The following is a 20,073-nucleotide window of genomic DNA, read 5'->3' on the forward strand; positions in this document are numbered from 1 at the left end:
TTAAACTTATCTTTCATTCTTCTAAGTTGCAATAGATGCCTGTCCCCATTGGAGGATCCTCTTGTCCCAATTGAGCATGGTAATGCCTCAGAATGAGACTGATACATACACAGGGCAAGAACCTGTGCCTGGAGCTTACACAGGAAGATTCTTACGCTGTCACATACTCCTAGTTGACTAGAAGTTCACTTGTTCTTGACGCCTGCTGTGGGCACATTGGAATAAGTTGCAGATTCAACATGTTTGACTACATTATGGCACACCTTCCCAGCCATTAACTTCTGAGGTGGCTCTTGAACCCAGAGCTTCTGGTCGAGAGATCCTCTACCAACTACATCACCAAATCTCACAATCAACCGGGAGAAGGGAGTCATTTCTAAACAGTTTCTAATGTACTTACATTATTTCTTAAATAGGCAGACCAAAACTGTGTAAAGTACTTTCAACGTTGTTTCACCAATGCTCTGTGTAACTGAAGTAAACACCTCTAGTTTTATGTTATATGCTTTTTGTAATAAACAAGAACATTTCATTTGCCTTCCCAATCACTTGTTTTGTCTAGGTTCGGATGATTCATGATTTGTGTATCAATATACTGCAATTCCTCTATACCATAAATCCCTCCACTGAATTGAATTGAATTGAATTTATTGTCACGTGTCCTGAGGCAAGTGAAAAGCTTTGTCTTGCAAGCAATACAGGCAGATCAGAGTTAAGTAGCATGGATAATAAATAATAGGAAAACAGCAACAAAAACAAAAACACAGATACAGGTGAATTTTAAGGGTTTGTGAGTCCATTCAGAATTCTAACAACAGTAGGGTAGAAACTGTTTCAAAACCGGCTGGTGCATGTATTCAGACTTCTGTACCTTCTCCCCGATGGTAGGGGTTGTCGAAAAACATTGCCATTGGGATGGATCTTTAGAAATGCTGGCGGCCTTTCCTTGATAGTGGGCCTAGTAGATGGATTCTACAGATTGGCCTTTGTGATTGTCTGGACCGAGTTCACCACTCTCTGTAACCGTCTCCGATCTTGAATGGTACAGTTGCCATAGCAGGTAGTGATACATCCCGACAGAATGCTCATGATGGCGCACCTACAAACGTTGGCAAGGGTATTTGCAGTCATGCCAAATTTCCTCAGCTGCCTGAGGAAGAGAGACATTGTTGGGCCTTTATAACCAGTGTGTCCAGATGAAGAGTCTAAGAAAACTTGTTGTGGATGACCACTCCCAGGAGCTTGACACTCGCCACTCATTCCACCTCTGTGCTGTTAATGTGTAGGGGAGCACGAGTCAATAATGAGTTCCTTGGTTCTGCTGGCATTGAGAGCTAGGTTGTTCTCAGTGCACCACTTTTCCAGGTCTTCCACCTCCCATCTGTACTCTGTTTCATTGCCATCTGAGATTCGACCAACTATGGTTGTCTCATCAGCAAACTTGTAAATGGCATTAGTCTGGTATTTGGTGACGCAGTCATGGGTATACAGTGAGTACAGTAGGGGGCTCCAGTGTTGAGTGTTAGTGAAGATGAAATATTGTCCCCAATCTTCACTGATTGTGGCCTGGGGGTCAGGAAACTGAGGATCCAGTTGCAGAGAGTGGGGCTTACTCTGAGATTACTAAGTTTAGTAATCAGTCTCAAGGGGATAATAGTGTTGAAATCTGAACTGTAGTCAATGAATAAGATTCTTACTTGGCTGTTCTTGATGTCAAGATGTTCTCGGGAAGAGTGAAGGGCAAGTAATACGGCATCTGACATGGATCTGTTGGTCCAATAGGCAAATTGGAGTGGGTCAAGAGTAGTGGGGAGGCTGGAATCGATTAATGCCATGACCAGCCTTTCAAAGCACTTCATGACCACCGAAGTTAGGGCCACTGGGCGGGAGTCATTGAGACATGCTGCATGTGCCTTCTTAGGCACAGAGATTATGTTGGCCCTCTTGAAACAGGCAGGGACAGTGGCCTGCTGCAGGGAGAGGTTGAAAGATGTCCGAGAAGACCTCTGCCAGTTGATCTGCACATGTTCTGAGAGCACGGCCTGGTACTCTGTCTGGCCCTGTTGCTTTCCTTGGATTCACATGAAGGAAAACTGATCTGACCTCTGATGCAGTGACTGTTGGGATAGGTTCATCAGGACTTGTTGGAATAGGTATTACCTCTCCACCAAAGTTCTGCTCAAAGTGAGCATACTATTGAGACGATCTGGGAGGAATATATCATTGTCTGCTATCTTGCGCTGTCTCTTTTTAGAACCTGTGATGTCATTCAGTCCTTGCCATAGTTACTGGGTGTCCGGGTCTCTAGTTTGGATCGGTCTTGGTCCTTGGTTGTCTTAACCAGTCTATGAAGAAGTAGTATGTTGGTTTTCTATTCTCTCCACCAAAGGGACAAGTTCACTCTCACTCACATCATATTCCATCTGCAAAATTGTTAATTCATTTAGCTTTTTTTTCCATTCTTTTGCAGACTCCTTATGTCCTTTATAAATGGTACTTTCCTACCTATTTTTATGTTAACAACAAATTAAGTGGCCATAAATTCAGTTCCTTTAGCCAAGTCACTCACAGAGGAGGGAATAATTGAGGAAATAATTGCATATTTCCTCTGTGATTCATGTTAGCAAACCAAACTTCTGACTATGCTAATATATTTCCCCCTACTGCATGCTTTCTTTGTAGTAACCATGTGAAATATTTTATGGAAATCAAAATACACCACATCCAAAAGTTCCCCATTATCCACATTGCTTATTACTTCCTCAAATAACTAATAAGTGAGCCCAACATGCTTCCCTTTTAAACAATCTTCTTGATTTACTAAAATGTATGCTTGCTGATTTTAAGGAGAAATTTCATAACAATGTTCTAAAAGCCTGTTCATCATCTAAGAGGCAAAAGCCAAGTGTGTGATGGAATATTTGCCACTTTTTTTTTGCTTGGATTGGTGCAGCTCCAAAAACACTCAAGAAGCTTAACACCATCCAGGATAAAGTAACCAGCCTGATTGGCATCACATCCACATCCAGTCACTCCACCGCCGAGGCTCAGTATCATCTATAAAATACTCTACAAAACATCACAAAGGCAGCTTAGACAGCACCTTTCAAACCCACAACTATTTTCATCTGGAATTACAAGCCACTCACCTTGCTGTATCACCGTTCCTTCACTGTCGCCAAATTAAAATACTGAAACTTCCTTCCTAACAGCATTGTAGATTTACCTACAATACATGGAGCATGGTAGTACAAGAAGGCAGCTCACCCCCATCTTCTTGAGGGCTGTTAGGAATGGGCAATAAATTATTTTTATTTCAAAGACATACATTATTCATTATCATAGAGGTCTGTAGCATGGACACTTGCCTATGCTGCCCAGTTTTTACAATTTTAAGCGAGTTCTGTTTGCCTGCATTTTGGTCCATATCCCTCCATACCTATCCTATCCATGCTTTGTCTCATGCATCTTAAACGATGAAATTGCACTCGCCTCCACCAGTACCTCTGGCAATCCGCTCCAGACACTCACCACCCTCTGTGAGATAAAATTGCCTCCAATTGGCTAGCTCTCCCTGGATCCTGGGAGATTTAATCTTACTCAATAACCTACCATGTGGTACCTTGTCAAAGGCCTTGCTAAACTCTATGCAGACAACTTCTACCCTCATCTACCTTTTTGGTCACCCCTTTAAAAACACTCCATCAAATTCATAAACAATCTAAAAGTAAATACAACAAGTAGAAAACAGTTCTGTACACATTGCAGAATGTTTACATTCCTTATGAGAGCACCCATCCAGTTGCATGAAAAAAATGCATCTTCTAAATATGAAAAAAACCCATTTACATTCCCATTGAAGTTGCAAAGGTATCTCTAAATGTAACAGACCTTCATTATATTTTGACAGAAAGACCTCAGATAGTGGTCTTCCCCCACTGTGCCTTGGCTACAGCTGCCCCAAGCTTTTGTACATCCCTCAGCATGTAGTCCTGAACCTTGGAATTTGGTAATCAACAACACTCAGTCGAGGTCAACTGGAAGATCAACAAGTTTCGGACAGATCAAAGCTCATCTTTCACTGAGTTGGTGTTCCTACAGGTGCAGTCTATTTGTCTTGATGTGCATCCTGAGAAATAGATATAGAGCACAGAGTCCTGTGTTATGGAGCTGCTCGGGATGAATCTTGACAAAAACCACTGCCTCTTTCTCCGGACCTCCTTTGTAACATTCTCTTCCCCAACACAACTGCTTTGAGGGCAGTATGCAGTGGTATACAAAGTCTGGGTGTGCATGAAGGATCTCGCAGGCAGTGCCCCTTCTCACCACCAGCCAAGCAATGTTTTGGTGCTTGTTGGAAAGTTCTGGTGATGAGGCATTCTGTCAAACGATTTTGACAGACTGCTCAGGGAACAACCTGACAGGATTTACCTTCTTCTTTTCCCTCAGTGTCTCGAGGATGCTACATGCTGATGGACTTATGGTCAAAGGCGTTTTCCTTTGCAAATTCCTCCATGATGGACAGGTGCTATGGAATTGTCAAACTTTTTGGAGAGATCCATGGCAACAAGGCTAGACCCATCCTTCACAACACCAGGGATAGGTAGAACCTCAGTACATAGTGACACTTGATGTTTGCAAAGTAAAAAGTGAGGTCTACAGATGCTGGAGATCAGAGCTGAAAATGTGTTGCTGGTTAAAGCACACCAGGTCAGGCAGCATCCAAGGAACAGGAAATTCGACGTTTCGGGCCAGAGCCCTTCATCAGGCAAACCCAGGATCTAAGCACAACTTGCTGGAGCCACATACAAAGGTGGCCATGGGGATGAGGGTGACTTTGGGTAGTTTCTTCACCCCCTTATCCAGAGTTCTGTACATGGAGTCCCTGCAGACACAGTCCATCTTAGATCACCAGATGAAGTGGAAGATGGCTCAGTAACTGCAACAGTGCAGATTCACCCATACAAAGAAACTGCCATCCTTACCTGGTCTGACCTGCATGTGACTCCAGACCCACAGCAATGTGATTGACTCTTAATAGCCCTCTGGGCAAATAGGGATGGGAGTAAATGCTGGCTGAGCCAGCGATATCATCATCCTGTGAATGAATAAAAAATGCATCCCATGTAATCTGCATGTGGGCTAAATCAACGCAAAGCTATAGCTATACCATTCTTAAAAGCTCCAATTATTTGTTCCTGTATACTCCACCCTACAGCAGGGTTACTGTTAAGGGGTCTGTATAGTAATCCCACAGATAACCTCTTCCACTGACTATTTCTTATCTCTATCTGAACTGATTCTACATCTTCATCTTTGGAATTGAGGTCATCGCTCCCTCTGTATTAATGTCATCCCTAATTAATGGAGCAATCCGTTCACTTTTGTTTTGTATCCCGCCTTTCGGAAATGTCATGCACCCATGAATGTTCCAGACCTTGCCTTTGTGTCAGCTTGCCGTGTCCCTGTAATGGTAATCGGATCAAACATACTTATTTCTATTTGTGCTGTCAATTCATCCGTTTTGTTACAAATGCTAAGCATAGCACAGAGCTCGAACTGTAAAGAAACAAAGAAACCATATGGACTAGTCCCAGACCACAGAACACCATTTCCTGAACAGCTGACAGAGATTTCCTCTGACAGCAAGCTGTATTCCAGTCTGTGCCAGCTCATGTGGGAAAGCTAAAGAGGCAACATTGAGAACCACACCAGAGAGCTCCCCAGAGAGCTGGCAAAGAAAAAACTAATCATTTATATATAGCAAATGATGCCAAATTACTACAAAGTAAAGGTTCACTGACCAGATTTATCCTTTACTTAAATACACATCAAAATTAATTTCATGTACAGGGCGTTCAAGACATGTGTCCTTAAAAAAAAAAGATAAATCCTGCGTAATGATACACATTCAAAACAATAAATGCAAATTATTCTAATAAGTTTAGAATCGTAATGTGAAGGTGAGTAAATACCATTTGTCTAGCATTGCAAAAATTGATAAATAATTGTGACCTTTCTTCGAGGTTTATTTTGATGGTAAGTAAAGAGAGAAGATACAATACCATGTATCTAATTTTTCAGATTAATTTCTAGCCACTAAATACATATGATGTTTACAAATGGTGCCAGTTCGAGTTTGTAAGAAAGCTGATATGTTTGATGTAGCTGATGTGTTGTTGCAGTTATACAGGGCCTTGGTGAGGCTGCACCTAGAATATTATGTGCAGTTTTGGTCTCCTTTTCTGAGGATGGATGGTCTTGCCCGCGAGGAAATGCAGTGAAGAGTTACCGAGCTGATTTCAGGGATGACAGGACTGACGTATGAGGAAAGATTGACTAGATTAGGTTTGTTTTTGCTGAAGTTCAGACCATAGAGACTAATACAATTCTAACAGGACTAGACAGGGTAGATGCAGGGAGGATGTTCCTGATGGTGGGTGTGTCCAGAATCAGGGGTCACAATCTGAGGATTTGGGGTGGACCATTAGGCAGAGATGAGGAGATATTTCTTCACCCAAAGAGTGGTGAGTTTGTGGAATTCATTGCCACAGGAAGTAATTGATGCCAAAACATTGAATGATACAGCACTTGGGGCAATGAGATTAAAGGTTAGGGGGTGAAAGCAGGATTAGGCTATTGAGTTGGACGATCAGCCATGATCGTGATGAATGACGGATCAGGCACAAAGGGCCAAATGGCCTCCTTCTGCCCCTATTTTTAATGTTTCTATATTTCTCTGACAAATCAAATAGCTTCATTGATCCATATTGGTAAAAGCCTTAGATGGACCAAGTAAAATATTAATAAATCATTCATTAGGTGAAAGTTGCATGTAATCATTTGGAATTTCATAAAACTAAAGATGATTTTAAAAAATATATTTTAAAACATATATCTATAAAATTTATAGTAGATTTAACAGCATTTCTTCATTAAAAATTCTACAAACTGCATGCACTACTTTCACATAATAAAATCGGTTTCACAATTCTGTACAGCTTAAATTTTGGTTTTCCTAATTATGCATTTTGCAGCTGCCATATTGTGCAGTGGTGAATACACAGTGGTAAAACAGGATGTACCAAATGGTTAGTTATGGACTGCACCTTAAATTGATTTTTTTCTCAAGAGGTATGCAGCATTGATGCAGCAGAGCCAAACCTCTCCATGGAAACCTAACATTCCTGTCAATATTCCATTTTAAACTCTTACCTATCAAGGAAATTCTTTGAGATTTACTTTAACCTTAATCTTCTAGTCCTCAAGACATGATATAATTATAGTTTAGAGCCCTCTTGTGGTGCAGTGGTAGCATCCCTATCCTGGACCAAGAGACTTAGACTCAAGTCCCATCTGCTCCAGAGGTGTGTCATAACATCTTTGAACAGGTTAATTAGGAAAATAGGTACTACTATAGTTTACAGACGAATGATCTGAAAAACTGAAGTGAAATACAATTGCATATCATCTTATTGACATTTAGAACAACTTCTGATGCAGATATTTAATTGCGCAAAGAAAACCAAATGAAGCAGAAAACCTCTTGTAGGTGAAATGTACAAAGTTCTGGAAAATTTAAAAAAAGATTAAATATTCTTTACACCTTAGCAATGCTGTAAAAGGTACTTCAGTTCAACTCAAGGCTTTACTGTGGCTGAACCTGGAAACTAGGATGTGAAGAGCAAAAATGAAGAGTTGATAAAAGTGTAGCATGACTGAAAGCAACAAATCTTCATCACTCCAAACCCTATTTGGTGGTTGTTAAAGTTGTTCAGGCATGTGATCCTGTTTAGCAATGCACAGCATCCCCCTTACAGGGTTTCCTTATTCCTGGAGGGTACAGAGGCCGCAGCTGATCAGTGTATCATATCTTGAAGTGTTGACTGTAAGTAAAAGGCTTGCCAACAAGCTAAAGCCCATGGAATGGGGGTAATGACAACATGGTTACATAGTTACCTAAATAACAAGAAACACATTAGTGGTGAATGGTTGCTGTTTGGATTAGAGGAAGTTGGGGAGGTCATAGCTTTGTGGTATTATCGTATGAAAGATGGTAAGAGTTTGAATTGAACTTAAAAAAAATCTAGGATTTAATGATGACCATGAAACTATTCTCGATTTTCATGAAAAAAAAATGTGGTTCACAAAGTCCTTTAAGGAAGGAGATCTGCCATCCTTACCTGGTCTAGCCTAGGTGAGACTCCAGACTCTCAGCAATGTGGTTGACTCTTAACTGCCATCTGGCAATCAGGGTTTGGCAATAAATGCTGGTCTAGCCAGTGACGCCATCATCTTGTGAGTGAATAAAAGAAAGGTGGGACAGACATAGTAGGGCTCTGCAGGGGCTAGAAAAAAGAACACTGCTTTTCTTGATAAATGTTAATGGCCTGATCTGGGTATTGCAGGCGACACAGAATATAAATTGCTGTGAACTGAGAGGAGGATGAAGATTAGCATCAAGAGGACAAAGACAGAGTGGTGGAAAGGGTCAATAGATACATGTGACAAAATTTGAATTGACACATCTTGAAAGGAAGAATGAGGTAAGACAAAATAAAGTATATTTCTAAAGGAGGGGGGCAGGAGCGGAGAAACAGAGGAGCAGCTAGGGTATACATACACACATCACTGAAGGTATCAGTTCTAATGAAGGGTCACTGGATCTGAAATGTTGACTCTGCTTTCTTTCTTCAGATGTTGCCAGACCAGCTGAGTTTCTCTGGCAATTTCTGTTTTAATTATTGAAAGCGACAGGATGGTTGAGAATGTGGTTTCAAGGTATGAAAGATTCAGAATTTGGATTTCAGCTGCATGAATAGCTTGGAAAACGATAAGATTTGATAGAGGTGTTCAAAATCAAGAGCAGATAGAGTGAAACTGTTAAGAGCAAATGAACAGCAATTTAAGGTGGTTCGCAAAAGAACCAAATTTCTTGATTACTGACTGGTTAGGATCTCAAATGCAGTGACCAAGGTGAAAGCAGATTCAATCAAAAGGGAATTGGATAATTACCAGAGGAGAAGAGAAAGTGTAGGGATACAAGGATCAGGCAGTGTAGTGTGGAACTAGCTTAGTTGCTACTGCAGTGATCCAGCATATAAAATAACCAACTCTATAGATGAAAACAGCAATATTCTGAAAGAACTCTTATATGTAACTTTGTTGAATTTAAAATCGGTACTGCAATTAAATACAGCATCACAATAAAATGAAATTTGGAATGCAGAAAGTTTAAGAACGTTTTCAAACAGAGTTTTTCCTCTTAGAGATTAGTTTCCCAAGACAGTCCTGTGCTAACCATGGGATAGCAAACTGATGTTAGAATCTTCCAAACCTCCATTGTCTACCACTAGCAAGGTCAAGGGCATCAGAGATAATTACTGGAGCACTATCAATATTCAGACTGTAACGACTGACACATTCTAACAGTGTTGTGGAATTGACAAAATAAAAATTGCTTCATCAGTGTTACTACATCCTGAGGGCAAATTATATAAAGCCCTGTTACCAGTACAAGAAATTTAGCCAGGAATAAAATTGAAAAGAAAATTGATTTTCTTTAGTGATGAGAAATTAAGGTTATTCATTACCCAGTATACTATGTAAAAACACTTTGGGACTCTTTAACATTGTCACATGGCTGCAGTACTCTAATATAACACTCAAAATTGTAAGATGTTTTAAAAGAGTATCAACAAATAATACACAAAACTGAGTTATGTAATGAAATTTGCAAAGAGGCAGATTTTAAGGAATGTCTTTAGGAGGAAAAGGAAAGCTATAGAAATGGAAAGGTTTCGGGAGGGTTTCCATAATTTAGGTTTAGCCTAATGATGGAGTGTCCATAAAAAGGATACTCATGAGACCAGAATTTGATTATTAGACAGGTTTCAAGTTATTTCTCAGAATATTGCACAGAAAGTAATGCAGAGTTTTCAGGACGAGACAAGTACATGTCGACATTTTTTATTAGCTTAGACTCATACACGATGGCATACCATTGAGTAATATCCTTTGGAGCTTAGTGAGTCACTGGAAACTTGGCATCATTTTCTTCAGTGCATATTAAAACTTAAGTTCATTCAATTTCTATTGTGTGATAATGGAAAGTCCATTCCTAATTTGTGAAGAGTAGAACAGGTGTAAAAATATTGCATATGGCATAGAAATTTTTTTTCCCAAAACATTTATTCACAGTCACTGTAGAAGAACAGCACAAATAAGGACATCAGACATTTAGATACAGTGCTATGATTAATAAAATCAATCACAATCCAATATTTTGACTTTTTAACATATATATTCATGCGAAAAATCACTTTTTAAATAACATTCCTAACTTGAAACAAGTTTAGTAAAAAACTTTCAGTCTTTGCTAATTGTAGCAACAAGGCATTTGAAAATACAACTTTAAACATTATACCTAGATTCTCCATAAAAATATTGAAGAATTACCGTATCATTGATAAAGTAACAAACCTTTCTAAGTACACCAAAAGTAAATTGCCCTCATTTTATTCATTTCTTACTGATATATATTAATCAGGTGTTGGAAAATACTACTTGTATTCCTCTCACTTCAAAAGTGAAATATTTTGTGTTGGTGCAGAAGTGGATATTACTTGTGGTTCATGCAGATTATTGAATCAAATAATGGAGAGATTTGCACTACAAATGACCTGAACTATACTTGGATTTTGAAATACTTGATATTGCCACATAGTGATGAAAAGTAGAGAAGCTATCCCAATTCCACTGCTGTTCATACTTTATATTAATGAGCAAATTGCAGAAGTCCACTCAACTCCATTAAACAAATTAGGGCATAAAATTCTTGAAGTGCTTATATCTCAAATTTGCTATATACTACAAAGACAACAAGGCAAAATTTTAAACGAAATGTCACATTTCACTGATTGATTCTTCTAAATCTTCAAAATCATGTTAATTTAATATTACAAATATACCTCTTTGAATTTTTACCCAATTACTTAAGAGTCTTAAAGAATTACCAAGTATAACTAAATTAAGTAAATCTAGATTTTGTAAAAAGGGAGTGAGCATACTTCCTTTGACAACAGATCTGCGAACAAATGATAGAATATGGGTGCTTGACAGTTGTGGAGTGAGGAGGACAAGGATGTCGAAGTCTCACACCTCATTTCCGACTGAACTTTAACCCACTTTTGCTGGAGGGGTAAGGTGGGCCCAACCTACACAGCAATGCCATTGTAAGTTAGTACTGAACTTAAAATGTGTTGCTGGAAAAGCGCAACAGGCCAACACATTTTCCAGCAACACATTTTTAAGCTTTGATCTCCAGCATCTGCAGTCCTCACTTTCTCCTAAGTTAGTACAAACAGTTCCCATTTTTAGCTGCTCCAAAGAATTTAACACACAACGCGAGAGCCACAGATCTAAGCAGTAGATTTAAACAATCTTGGGGGACAGATAAGTTCCATCTTAGGTTTTTGTTTCAAATTCATGCTCTTTTGAACATGTCATAAAAAACCAAAGCTGCCAAGAGATAAGAAATGATCTAGCTGCACTATCTTGGTTTAGTGGTGATCTGTCATAGGTTTGAAAAATACCAGTTTGCTTGTGTTGTTTCCATGGATGTTTTGTCAAGGCCTGTGATAAGGCCATTATGAACGATTGGCTGAGTTTCAAATTATTTCAATAGGGCCTTTTCAGTTCATAGTTTGATGGACAGCTTAAAGAAGCCATTAAAGGATTAACCGTCTTTGATCTAGGATCTCCACTGAAGGTTATTTTTACAAGAGATTTGTCACTTGAGGAGATTTAAAAGCTTTGATAGAGTTCCATGAGTGGAAGTTTTTTAAAAAAAATTGAGTGTGCATAAATGAGAGTTTTATTTTTACCTCCACATGGTTCCTGTGCTCTGCTCATAATGGATACAGGTAAGTGGCAATGGAGGTGGTATGGTAGGGCAGGGTATGAAAGGTCTTTGAGGGCTTCAGGGACGAGGACAAAAGGGCCTAACAGCTTCTGAAATAACTGAAATGATATTCCACAGAACTAAGATGGGTTTTCTAACCAATCTGTCTCAGCTCTCGCGTGTCCCCTATAGTTGCTTTGGATTAACTTCTAGGTTTGAAGGTCCTCAACATGATCAATTCCTCCTTCTTCCTGGAGTGTAAATTGGTTCTTACAGGTCTCTGTAAAGTGAAGCAGATCTGCAAGTTGGGAACTTTCCCACTTGAGTTACCTACACTCTGAAGCAGCAATCTGGCTTTGAGGTGAGGAGTATCTGATTTCAAAGCACGATGGCAAACTGTTAAAATAATGATGTTAATTATCATACCGACCACTTGTTTTCTGAAACAAAATTCAAAATTCATTTTTAGCAGTGCAACTTGTAAAGATGATGTATGATCACTTCTCATGTTCTGGACATTTATTTTAAAAAATAAGATTGAATGTGATTCTGTCAGCAATTCCTCTCTCTTATTTCTTTGTAACACAGCAAGGTTCATGGGTAAATGTAAATCTCTTGCTTTATTAAACCCAATATTGGTTGTTCCTCAAAGTTGGATGGGTCGTACGACAATGCTGCACCATTTCTGCATCAATCTGGGAACAGTTATAAAGTAGAGTTGAGGTGTCTTTTGAACTGGGGGCTGTGGTAACCATTCGATTCTGTCTTTCTATCAGTGAAGGGCCAGAAAGGCCATCTGTATTAAGACGGGAGACTGTGACAGCTGGAACTGTTGGGCTTCTCTCTACTGGGTGAACGTTTGGACTGTACGCTCCACCATTATTGGGACAATTACTAATGAGAGGCTTGTGACTTGGTTTCTTCTTCTGTTTTATCAAAAATACAACAATTGTGAAGATGATGAGCAAAAGAGCTAAAACTGCTAATGGTAAAATTATCTGAAGAGAGCTGTGATCCTGAATGTTTTGAGCAACAGGCTTGTCATTGACTTGTTCTAATGCAGTCTGTTGTATGAAGCTTGCCAGTGTCACATCTGGGGCAAAGGCAGATATGTTACTTTTGCGATTTCCCCAGCGAGATCGGTTTTGCCAATGTGGCACAGGTTTAGTAGGAGAAAACATGGGTGTCTCTGTTCGAGGGCTCGGTGATAACTGTGCTGACGTAGAGGCTAAATCTGACATATGTGAATTAAATAGTGAATTTTCAATTAATGTGATGTCAAGTACTTCAGAACCATTAATTGGAGTAATACTGTAGAGAAAGGTGCCTTCAGCTGGTTGCACATTATTTGCTGTCAAAAGAAAATCAAAAGAGTCATTCAATAAGTCCAATCCAGTCATATTGGCTTCAACCTCAAGGAACAAAAGACCTAATTCAATGTCTCTCTGAGTAAATATTTTCTCAATTTCTCTTCGAATTCTCGATGCATGGTTTAGTCTCACAAGTCTGCCATAGGATGGTAATCGCTTTACTTCAAACTCGGGAATACTTGCAGTCTGGTTGGCCAACATACTAGCATCCAACATGTTTGTCCCAAGCTGACAGGTGGTTCCAGTGGGAATCTTAACGTTTTTTGCCATTTTCAGCAAAGGCCTTACTGTAATGTTAACTACCTGCTCAGACACATTGCTTTCAGAAGTCAGTACTGTGAACTCAAAGCTATCGTGTGACGCAGAAAGGTTAGTCATATGATAACTCAAAAGTCCTCGCATAATGTCTTCCTGCTTAAACAAACTCACATTTTTGTTTCCAATCATTACGTGTCCAAATTGTGGAGGTGCAGTAATTTCATAACTTATCACTGCAACTTTTCCATTCGTTTCTGCAGCCAAGTGTTCATTGGTGATGGTAGAAATACTTTGTCCCTGTTCAATTTCTAGTTGAGTGTTGTTTATAAGTGTGATCGTAATAGGTATAACCTCCAAATTAAATAACTTGTATAATGGCCGGTGTTTACCATCAGTTACACTAAAATAAAAAACACCAGATGATGAGCTTCCATCTTGAACAAACCAAATTTTACCATCATTGATATCAGCCTGTGTAAAATACTTGACAGACAAACTCAGGTTCTCTGCTGTTGCTAGATAGCCATTATTGGGTCCACTGATAATACTGTATTTGATTTCTTCTGGTAGATTATCTAAATCTTCAACGTTTATATGGTCTGAATTCAGTGCAGTATTGTAACCCTGCAATATCTTCAAACTGGGGGCTTTAGTTTTCAGTTCTGGAGGATGATCATTAACAGGAGTAATGGTAATATTGAACATCTCTTGTATTGCTTCACTGTCATTCAAGGGCATTGATGCAGCTTTGCTTTTTGGATTTAACCATGCAGCAAAGGTAAAATTATCTTTCAGACTTTCTGAGTCGTCATGCAAGTATGTTATTCCATATTTATTAAGAATAAACTGAGAAAAATAGGGTTTCTGCTTAGTGATGTTACGCTCACCAACTACAATCACACCATGGTTAGGCAAAGCTGTTACTTGATACCACACTTCATAAAATGAGCGTTCGGACTCTGGAAGTTTGACCAGTAGGTTTGAAGCATCCAGTTTAAATTTGTCAATCAGTACTCTTTCACCTTCTGTAACAGCAGCACCTATTAAGGAAAACAAAATTGCCTTAAGTAAAATAAACTACTTTGAGTTATAATTTTCATTTATATAGCACCTTAGACATCACTTGGATATCCCAGCATGGTTCATCCATTGATATTATTTTTTAAGGAGAGTCACTGCTTTGCAGCTAAATTTAATAAATAAATTGCACAGAGCAAGATTCCATAAAAAGCAACAGATAAATAATGAGTTTTAGTGGTGTTAACTGAAAACTGAGAAATGTTGATCAGCTCACTGGAAAAAAAGTTTTTCATTGAATAGTACCATGAAATCTTCTCCATATAATTGAGACAGCAGATGGTGCCTTCATCTCTCATCTGAAAGATGATAATGCAACAATTCCTGAGTTATGACTACAGATATTGGAAAGACCTAGAATGGAGTTTAAACCGCAGTCTATTGGCTTAGATGTGCACATTAACACTGAATTGAGCTAATAATGTACCTACATTGAGTCAAACTCATTTCCATGATGATTAAAATTTAAAATATTGCTTATAGCTCATCATGGAGTTAGGTGTTTCACCAAAGGGCAGAAGCACACTCAGGCAACATATTTATTTGGTGCTGTATCCAAAATAAAAACAAACAGTTGAACCCTGCAACATAGCAGTAGCATTAACAGTTCAACTCCAGGTTTTACGCAAAGGCAAAGGGCTTAATTTCCCACCAGGGAAAGGAATTAACCAGGTGTTGGCTGTCTCCTGATGCCATGTCATTTTTCTGACACAGCCAGGATGCGCTGTTACTTTCAAAGCAAGGATGGAGAAGGGCAACCCACATACCTCCAACTAATTGCATATTACTAACCATACTATTCTCTACTTCTTCACAAGCTTGTAAATGGACTGCAGAGGACCTGCAAACAATTTCCCAATCAAACATCAAGAGAAGCGAACAATCTAATACACAACTATGCAGAGCTGACTGGTAATAATGCAGGAAGCAATTAAATTATGTTTCTGTTGTGAGATTATTTTGGTAAAGAAGGCATTATTCACTCAGAGCAGCAATGATACCTTTTTCATTGATTATTTGATCAATAATCTATGCCATAAGACTGCCAACTTCTGATTTCCTGTCTCTCCGATTCTGTTGCACAATGGAAAGCCCAGTAATGGCCGCTGTCTGCCTTTGAACATTGCAATGAGCAGACAGATCCAATCTCCCGTGACAGCACAAATAGGATTCCATCTTACCTTGTCTCAGTTAGGAGATCTACATTTAAAATACTGCTGAGTCGGCAGGTTTGCAACTCCAGGCTGATAGTCAAGCTGTAGGTGGCTTGAGAGAGTGGAGTGGGAGGCAGGCGCCACACATGGATCAGAGGAAATACTATTTTAGAAAACTGTGCCAAATACACTCAAGAAATTCAATGTGTTTGGGAATTTGAACAGTTCTATTTTCTCATTTGATGTAGAAATTAAAATCTTCAATTACAACTGCTAGGATTTTGCAACAAGCTTCTCTGATTGGCATATTTATGCATCCTGCAACTTCATTACAGCTTTCTGCAGGGATATTAATGGCCTCTACCAAAGCCTTTCACTTTTTCTAACCCGTCTTCTGTGATCTGCTAAATGTTGGAGTAAACTTTGATGCAAACCTATGCTAGGAATCTGGATTCAGATCAAAGTTTGAGATTGCAAGGCTCTGCTGGATTTAAAGCAACATACTGTCTGAACAAATAATAAAACCAATTAAATGAGAAAAGCCAATGATGAGAGACAGCATCAATCAGATTGTGAATTGTATTCCTTGCTCCTGGCTAAAATGGTAAAACATCTATAAGGTAAACATAAAATGCTGGATCTACACAGCAATTTAGTAGGTATCAGTAAAGAGAAAAAAAAGATTAACTTTTTATGCTTAAGTTAGAATCAAAAACTCAATGGTAGTTTTGTAGTAATTGGTAAAAGGAAAAGGCAGATATGACGAGGTGATAGAGAAAGAAGCAACAGATAGTTCAATCATCGATGGAAAGTTATTTCGTTGAATGATTTGTGAATTGGATTAGCAGAAGAGCATTAGATAACATTAAAACAAAATCAGTGAGACAAAAAGGAACTCATTTCCATTGTGCCATTCTGAGACATTTTCCATCATTTATATTTATAGAACAGCCTAGAATGGCATAAGGTTATTTATGCAAATTTGTGCAAAAAAACACTTCAGTTTGCAAAAACAGCACAATAATCAATGATGGGAAAAATACAGTTGGGGCCCAAAAGCTTTCATTTTTGGTGGGCTGGGAACTTGTTTGGATACAGCAAGGAAAATTTTGTCTTGAAGAAACAATGATTGATAACTATGTTGAAGCTTATTGACTGTATGTAGAGGTTGGACAATCAAGCATAAGCACAATACTCTAAAATGCTGATGTGATGAAGCAGTTCATAAAATACACTCATAGTTTATCAAATATTTAGTTGCCCCTCTGTCTAAATAGCTCATTATTATTGCAAATGGTGTGGAATTGGCACAAAGGTAGAAATAACAAATCCCAGCTTCAGTCCACTTACGGTAAAAGTCTTGTTTATATGTGAGAAAATTCAGGATCAAATTTTAAGAAATGCAAAGAGATCAGAATGATTATGTTGGGCAGGCTCCAAAATTTTCATACACTCAAGATATACTTTGAATATTTCACCTGTATTTGCAAGTAGACAACTGGAATGTCCAGTGTTGACGTATGAGATGGTGACATGAAACTCTTGCGGTTCCAATGAGGCTGGCGGGGAAAACACTGTAAAGGTAAACGAATCTTCAGCAGTCCAGCCCATGGCATCAGCGTGTGTATGTTCATACGCAATCAAGCCTTCATTCACCTGTAGAAAACAATGATATATGCAGCAGACAGGTTTAACTTAGATAACTGGCGTTAACATAAAATGTAATACCTATGATGTTTACAAGCAACTGTACTTACACATTAGTTGCCTATTTTTAGTTTGCCATTACATTATTGTCTGTCTTATTACCTAATTTTACCCATTAATCCCCAGCTAAGAATGAATCAGGACGAGATTAATGCCCAAGAAAAATATTGTTCCTAAAATCTCAAGAAGATTCATATGTCATATTACAGAAAATGATTAGGACTTTCTGACGAAGCGCCATCTCCTTCTACTGGGTTGGATAACTGACTGAGTGAGTAACTGACCAACAAAATGTGACATCTTTAGACTTCAATAATTTGTAACACAGCATCATCTTGTCCATTCATAACTGTCCTTGAGATACATATTATCCTGAGTTAATTGGCTGTATTAGATTAAATTCATTTTGATTATCAATTTAAATTTTTTTCCACATCAATTCTCTTTATCGTCATTTGTTTGAACAGAAAATAAATTAGCCACTTGGATTCAAATCTTTGCAAGCTTTTGTTTTAACGATATTTACATTTATCCATTTTGAATTAAAAAGATATTGCAATTGATTTAAGATTTTTTTCCTGTTTTCTTGATTTGCTTCATGTAGTAATTGTATCAGAAGCAGTAGATAGCAACATGGCTACACAGCGATACAAAACAATTAAACACTGGGAAAAAAAATCCCATCCAAAAGGTTTATCTCCAACATGGAATGTTTCAAACAGAGAGTGTTGAGTATATAGAATGAGCTGCCAGAGGAAGTGGTGGAGGTGGGTACAGTTAAAACATTCAAAAGGCACCTGGATGGATACATGAATAGGAAGGGTTTAGAAGGAATAGGCTAAATGCTGGAAAATGGGGCTAGATCAGTTTAGGATATGTAGTCGGCATGGGCGAATTGGACTATTCTAAAAATTCCTTAAATCCTTTTCATGTTGTTATTCAATGATGCATAGTTGAAATGGTATCTAGTTATAGGATATAATCAGCCAGACAACATAACTTTATAGTAGAGAAAATTTTCATTTGGTGGTACCTAATAAGCACGTAAAGAACAAAGAAAATTTACAGCCCAGGAACAGGCCCTTCAAGCCTCAGCCGATCCAAATGTACTGTCTAAATCTGTCGGTCAATTCCTAAGCATCTGTAACCCTCTGCTCCTCACCTACTCATGCATCTGTCCAGACACATCTTAAATTAATCTACCTTGCCTGCCTCTACCACCTCTGCTGGAAATGCGTTCCAAACACCCACCAGGTACAATTCATGGCAAATCAACGTTAATCACTTGCTTCCTTTTTTCTCTTTAATATTGAGTTGCACTATCCAAATTGATGTGTGGCTGGGCCTACAAACCTTGGAGGTGGTGGGGGATGTTAATGGTTGGTAGGGGAAACTGCCCTTTCATAAAGCTGTCATCGTTACTTTCAGAGTTGTTGAAAGTTCACGTCAAATAGGGTTGACAGCATAAATATTTATGCTTTGAACACACCAGTTTTTTTTAAAATCAGCAATGTAGATAAAAAATACCAATTTATGCTTGGATTAATTATAATATTTTGGAACTCAGCAAAACTTAGGTTGTTGCCAACAGTCCCTATCTACCAAGGTGAAGATCATGAATGTAGTGAAGTATAAATATTTAGGGATCATAATAATGTATTTCTCCTTGGGTTCCTGCTAAATTATTCTTTAAAGTTTATGCTACTAAGTCTCCAGACAGGGCACAGACCAGTTTAATGTTGAGTTTTGCAAAGGATTGTGTCATTGCCTCCACATCCACCTGCTGCTATTCAAATGTAGGAACACAGGTTGATGACATGCAAAGTTCAATGGCCTTGAGCAGTGTGTCACCTGGTTGCTCCACCCAAACTGTCTCAGATCGTGCAGGAATAGGAAAATCTACTTTGGATTTATTATGTTGCATAACAAGATACAAATTTATCTGTCTTTGTTACGGCTACAACATAAATTTGATTTTGTGGGTTTCTGGTGCTCAGAAAAATAAATGCAAATGATGAAATGAGATATAAGTGGTCAAGTGCATTTCCCACAACATATAAGTGGACTAAAACAAAACAAAGAACTGTGGATGCAGGAAATTAGAAACAAAAATTGCTGGAAAAGCTCAGAGGGTCTGGTAGCACCTGTGGAGAGAAATCAGAGTTCATGTTTTGGGTCCAGTGACACTTTTTCAGATATGTGAATAAATTTTGTTTTGCCTTGAGACTGGATATTCCATGCAAATTGCCCTGATGAGCATGAGACCAAGGTTTCGATAAACTGAGTGATTTCTCAGAAATACTCCAGCTTTAGACTATCAAATGACTAAAACTTGCAAATGTAGAAAATAAGAAATGAGTAATGAACTTCAACAACACAGGCTGATGGGAAGACACATGGTGATCCAGGCTGAGAAGCATGAGGATATATTTATTTAACTGGAGTCAAAAAATAATCAGAGACTACTGATTTTTTACATACTCATTGGTTCAGTGTCAGAATTCTGAAGAGTTATGTCAAACTCTTCTCCTGCTTCTCCCACCATAGATGCTACCAGAGTTGCTGAGTTTCTTCAACTGTTTCTGTGTTTGTCAATGTCCTGGTG

The 20,073-nt window shown here is 38.5% G+C and overlaps 2 protein-coding genes across 3 annotated transcripts in view; one reads left to right on the forward strand and one right to left on the reverse strand.

The window, feature by feature from the left end:
• Positions 1-20,073, forward strand: part of snx18a (sorting nexin 18a) — a 185,707-nt gene that overhangs the window by 150,995 nt on the left and 14,639 nt on the right. The window contains exon 2 of one of the 2 annotated variants that reach the window (XM_060822858.1): positions 17,595-17,823. The exons of the other annotated variant lie outside the window; for it this stretch is intronic. Coding sequence (XP_060678841.1) covers positions 17,595-17,620 — 26 coding nt within the window. The 3' untranslated portion in view covers positions 17,621-17,823. Of the gene's footprint in view, positions 1-17,594; positions 17,824-20,073 lie in introns of those variants that run through there. 2 annotated transcript variants of the gene reach the window in all.
• The window catches only part of cspg4ba (chondroitin sulfate proteoglycan 4ba), a 105,884-nt gene continuing 96,069 nt past the window's right edge, over positions 10,259-20,073 (reverse strand). Inside the window, exons 9-10 of the mRNA XM_060822822.1 lie at positions 17,240-17,417; positions 10,259-14,570 (exon numbers count right to left, since the gene is read on the reverse strand). Of these exons, the coding sequence (XP_060678805.1) occupies positions 12,526-14,570; positions 17,240-17,417 (2,223 nt within the window). The 3' untranslated portion in view covers positions 10,259-12,525. The remainder of the gene's footprint in view (positions 14,571-17,239; positions 17,418-20,073) is intronic.

Source organism: Hemiscyllium ocellatum, chromosome 1 (assembly GCF_020745735.1).
Source record: "Hemiscyllium ocellatum isolate sHemOce1 chromosome 1, sHemOce1.pat.X.cur, whole genome shotgun sequence".
NCBI classification, from domain to species: Eukaryota; Metazoa; Chordata; class Chondrichthyes; order Orectolobiformes; family Hemiscylliidae; genus Hemiscyllium; species Hemiscyllium ocellatum.